Source organism: Pygocentrus nattereri, chromosome 7 (assembly GCF_015220715.1).
Source record: "Pygocentrus nattereri isolate fPygNat1 chromosome 7, fPygNat1.pri, whole genome shotgun sequence".
Classification (NCBI taxonomy): domain Eukaryota; kingdom Metazoa; phylum Chordata; class Actinopteri; order Characiformes; family Serrasalmidae; genus Pygocentrus; species Pygocentrus nattereri.
Window position 1 is genome coordinate 34995044 of NC_051217.1, and position 4513 is coordinate 34999556.

Below are 4513 nucleotides of genomic sequence, written 5' to 3' on the forward strand. Positions count from 1 at the left end.
AAGTCAGCGTCCAAGAAAAGCTCTCCTCAGAGTGCCAAACCTACGTCTAAATCAGTAGCTAAAACTGCCCCAAAACCAGCACCTAAAACTGCTCCCAAATCACGGTCAGCTCCAAGCAACCCTGCAGATATCGAAGAACTGGTGAGGAAACCCTCTGTGTGTCTGGGTTCAGTGTTTGTTTTGTGTTTGTTTTTGTGGGGTTTTTTTTGTAAATCAGTCATTGCTCAGTCAAATAAGATTTATCCATGTTGTTTTGAGATTTTGTGGTGTTTCATGATACAGGATTTGAGTTGGAGGTAGCTTCTGTATAAGAATGTAATGAGAGATTTGAGATGGGGGGGGCGGCAGCTTCTGTATAAGTATATATGAGAGATGAGATGGAGGTCATTTCTGTGTAAGTATATAATAAGAGATTCGAGATCTGCTTTGATTTGAGTACCTTCTGTCTTAAGTATTGCTGGGACTTCTTTGAATGTGGCCCAATTTTTCTGTAGGTGCGTCAGAGCTCCAGATCAGGACCGAACAAACAAGCACAGGAGCTTGAGAAGTGTGAAGAGATCCTTCAGAAACTGATGAAGTTCCGTTACAGCTGGCCGTTCAGGTAATTGTACACACAGTCTCTCTCTCTACTGCAAGACACATACAATGTAAATCCTCCGATGGATAGCTTTGCAACACTCGTGTGCATCTGTGTAGTCTCGGCCACTAGATTTAGCTATAGAAGTTTGCAGACAATCTAATATTTATTGCATGTATAGATGGAGATTTTGTCACTTTCTCAGTGACTGCCTTGTTAACTCAGTTTTATGCACTTTTTTTAAAAATCAGTTTAAGAGAAACAAGCTTTTCCCAAGTAGTTTCCTGCTCTACTGTGTGAAAGCAGTGTGGCAACAATAGGATCTTCTTACGATTTAAACTTTAGATTGAAGAGAGTTCATAGAATAATGTCTTTGTAATTTGACAGTCTTTCTAAAGCAGTCTACTAGGTGTTTTTGAGCAGGACAGTTACCAAACTGTGCTGGGCACTGAGCCTCAAGGACAGACGTTGAACACCCATGCTCCAAAGCATATAGTAGCTAGTAATCGTGACCCATACGTCTTCAATTTTTTTTAGTGTCGGTCTGTTTTTATTGGCCCTTTTTGTTGAAGTAGGTGGTCAGTGGCCACTTGGACTAGAGGCCTGCGTGAGACTTTTTTTTTTCTTTTTTCTTTTTTCTTTCTTTTTTCTTTTCAGTCCCATTCCTGCAGAAAATTGCAGTAATTCCTGCCCGTGCAGTCCTGTGCACATCCGATATCTGACAGTCCCACCTCTGCGAGATTTCATCCATCTCCCGCAGAAAATCACAATTTCTCCCACTTCCACCTGCAACCAAAATGATTTGACCCGCTTCTGCCTGCGTAGTCCCGAGCACATCCAATATCTGACAGGCTAATCAAAAACATTATCCTCTACACGGCAGTCGTGGTCATCAGGTTCACTGCAATGATAAACAAGACTTTGCGTGTCGCTCGCGCTGCTCAAACGCAGTATCTGTGAATCAGACCTATGAAAGTTTGTGTGGTGTTCACCTGATCAGTTGCTCTGAATGCCTTCATTCTTTTCGAATGTTTTACTGTTGTATTGTTAATATTTGCAGGATTTCCTCTGTGATTTGTACCTGGTTCTGTAAGAAACACTAAAAAAATTCTCTCATAAGACTAGCATTTCTCTAACTCTGCTCTCCTTTCCCATCCAGGGAGCCAGTGTCTGCAGAGGAGGCCGAAGACTATCATGACATAATCAGCACTCCCATGGACTTCAGCACCATGCAGAGCAAGTTCAAGTCCTCGCAGTATCGTAGCACGCATGACTTCATCGAGGATATCAAGCTGGTGTTCTCGAATGCCGAGGAGTACAACCAGCCAGGCAGCAGCGTACTGCAGTTCATGAACCGGACGGAGCAGACCTTCACCGAGCTGCTGCACAAGATTCTGCCAGGGGCCAGCTACATGCGCCGCAGAGCCCGCAAACGCACAGCCACACACCAAGAGAGGGATGACGAGGAGGATGAGGATGACGACGATGAGGAAGACGATAAAGGAGGGAGGAAGATGCAGAACGGTAAGCAGGGCAAAGCAGTGTCAAAAGGCCAGGACGAGAGCAGCAGCGGCCGGTCGGCGAAGCACAGCAGCAGAACGCGCAAACGGCTGGAGAGCGAGAGCGAAGATGAGGATGAAGAGACGAGCAAGAGGAAGAGCAAGCGGACAGGGGCCACGTTGAACCGCAAGGATTACCGGGAAGAGGACAGCGACAGTGAGAGGGAAAACAGGAGAACTGGCTTGAGGCGTTCAGGGAGGAGGGTGGTGGACGACGCAGAGGTCAGCAGCGACGAGGACTCGGCCGGCCAGCGACATTCCAAGAGGCAAAAACGTTCACGATAAAGTGCAAAGTGCAGGGTGCTTTTTGTGTTTTTCGTACAACAGATTCTTACTCCCTCTTCTCTCCTACCTCCCTTGATTCCAAAAGGCAAAATGGACCCTCATTACATCTTTTGAGTATCAGAATGCCCTCCCCCCCAGTCGTCTTGTGTAGTGTTTGTTTTTTCCCCCTCCTGGTATATCACACCTTTTTTGATGTTTTATGTTCATATTGACAAAAACAAAAGAAAACTGATTTATATTTGTAAGTCGTTTATAACTGGTGACTGTTTGTTTGTTTGTTTTTTTTAGCCAGGAAATTTATGATCTCTGATGAGATGATGTCTCTGAGCGCTTAAGATGTTTTCATTTAAAATTTGACCTTAAAACACTTTCATGGAGAGAAAAAAAAAGCTTTTGGCGTTCGGTGCACGTCACCACCTGTCTGTGTCTCATTTTGTAGATATCAGAATGTCAGGCAGGGCGGCTAATTAAACAGTCAGCAGTGACTGAATATTCTGGAGCAATCTGGATGATCTTTTTTTTTTTTTTTTTTAAAGATGCTCTAGAATTGAAACTCCAGCTGTCTTTGTGGTGCACCGATACTACTTTGTACTATCATGGAGAACCAGCACCAAAATATTTTTCTTTTGTGATCTTGTGATTTTCACTTTTCAGAGTACAAATATGAATGAATAAAGCATTTTTGATCCAGCTGAAATCATGTCTGCTGCATTTGGATAATTTCTTTAAACATGAGTGTGATTATGCTCTGCACTGACTACGATTAGTGGCTATGACACAATTTGAACCACAGGTACAAATTTTAAAAGCCTCTAGAACAGAAATGATCATGTTGGTGCTGAGTACCAATCGATTATTTTTAATTAAGCCCTTTATTGTATTGGTGCACCCCAGCTTCAGTCTCTGCAGTTGGATTTCCTTCTAAACTCTTCAGGATTAAACTGACCAGAATTTTTCTCAGTAGGTTTTTTTTTTTTTTTTTTTTTTTTTTTTTTTTTTTTTTTTTTTTTTTTTTTTTTTTGTATAAAATATGCCACAACAGTCTGTTCATTTTTTTTGTTTGTTTTTACTTTTACAATAAAGTTTAGTGGAAAAATGTACCCACTCAATTGGAAGTGTGCAGGATGGTCAGTGTCTTGAAGTGTCAGTAATGTCGACTGAGTGATATGATCATTTTAAAGTCCCTTGTTAGCCGTTTCAACTCTTTCAGGGCTTCTTGACCCCTTTTCCTGGGTATGCTGCCTCTGGCGAACATTAGTTCAGGTGCTGATTTAGTGGAATATGAGCTTTATTTAATTCATTTGATTAAGATTGGAGCAAGCTCTCCAGATTGAGGGGTCAGGGATAATTAATCAGACCCTAAAGTGGTCCCTACATATTTGAAATCCTAAGAATAATTTGGTCACTTGCCATTATCCGTGCTGACCTGCAGATGGCAGTCTACCATTGCGTTCATGCGTTGCTAGCATGTCCAATGACAGCTGCTCTTTGCGTGTGAATATGAAGCTTCATTTAGTCCCTGTTTATGTATCGTAAACATGTATTTAATAACGTAAGGCTTGGTTTGTCCTGTCCATCAGAGTGGACCAGTCCTGTTTTTGTTTATATGGGTCTGTATATACAAAACTTTGATAAGTTGCTGGATGCCTCAGAATCAGACTGATAATTGGATAAGTGATTCATTTCTGTGCATATTTTGCTGAACAGCTGGATGAGAAAAGGCTTTGTACAGATGTACAGACCCACTGTTTTTGGTGAATGCTGCTTGAACAGATTAAAATCGGCGAACGAAACCGCTCTCACCAAACTTTTAACGCTTCTCAGAAGTTTCAAAACCGGCTTAGGCCGAGCCAGCCGTGGTTTAATGAATCTCCTAGAACCCGAGCGCTGATCTAGGATCAGCTGTAGCCAATCCGTTTGTTGATATTGATAAATATTGATCAGTATGTGAAGATGAAAAGCTGCTTCTAGAACTACAACAACTCTCAGCCTGAGGTGTGTGATGTATGTGACCCAAGGGGTGGTGGTAGCAAAACTGGCTGCTTCTAAAGGAATTGTCTTGTGATTAAGATCAGTGTAAACGAGGAGGAGG

At 42.3% G+C, this 4513-nt stretch overlaps 1 protein-coding gene across 1 annotated transcript in view; it reads left to right on the plus strand.

Moving 5' to 3' along the window:
* The window catches only part of baz1b (bromodomain adjacent to zinc finger domain, 1B), a 21633-nt gene extending 18515 nt beyond the window's left edge, over nucleotides 1-3118 (plus strand). The window contains exons 17-19 of the mRNA XM_017701964.2: nucleotides 1-141; nucleotides 495-601; nucleotides 1737-3118. The exon at nucleotides 1-141 is cut by the window's left edge and continues 38 nt beyond it. Of these exons, the coding sequence (XP_017557453.1) occupies nucleotides 1-141; nucleotides 495-601; nucleotides 1737-2421 (933 nt within the window). The 3' untranslated portion in view covers nucleotides 2422-3118. The remainder of the gene's footprint in view (nucleotides 142-494; nucleotides 602-1736) is intronic.
* The last annotated feature ends 1395 nt before the right edge of the window (nucleotides 3119-4513 follow it).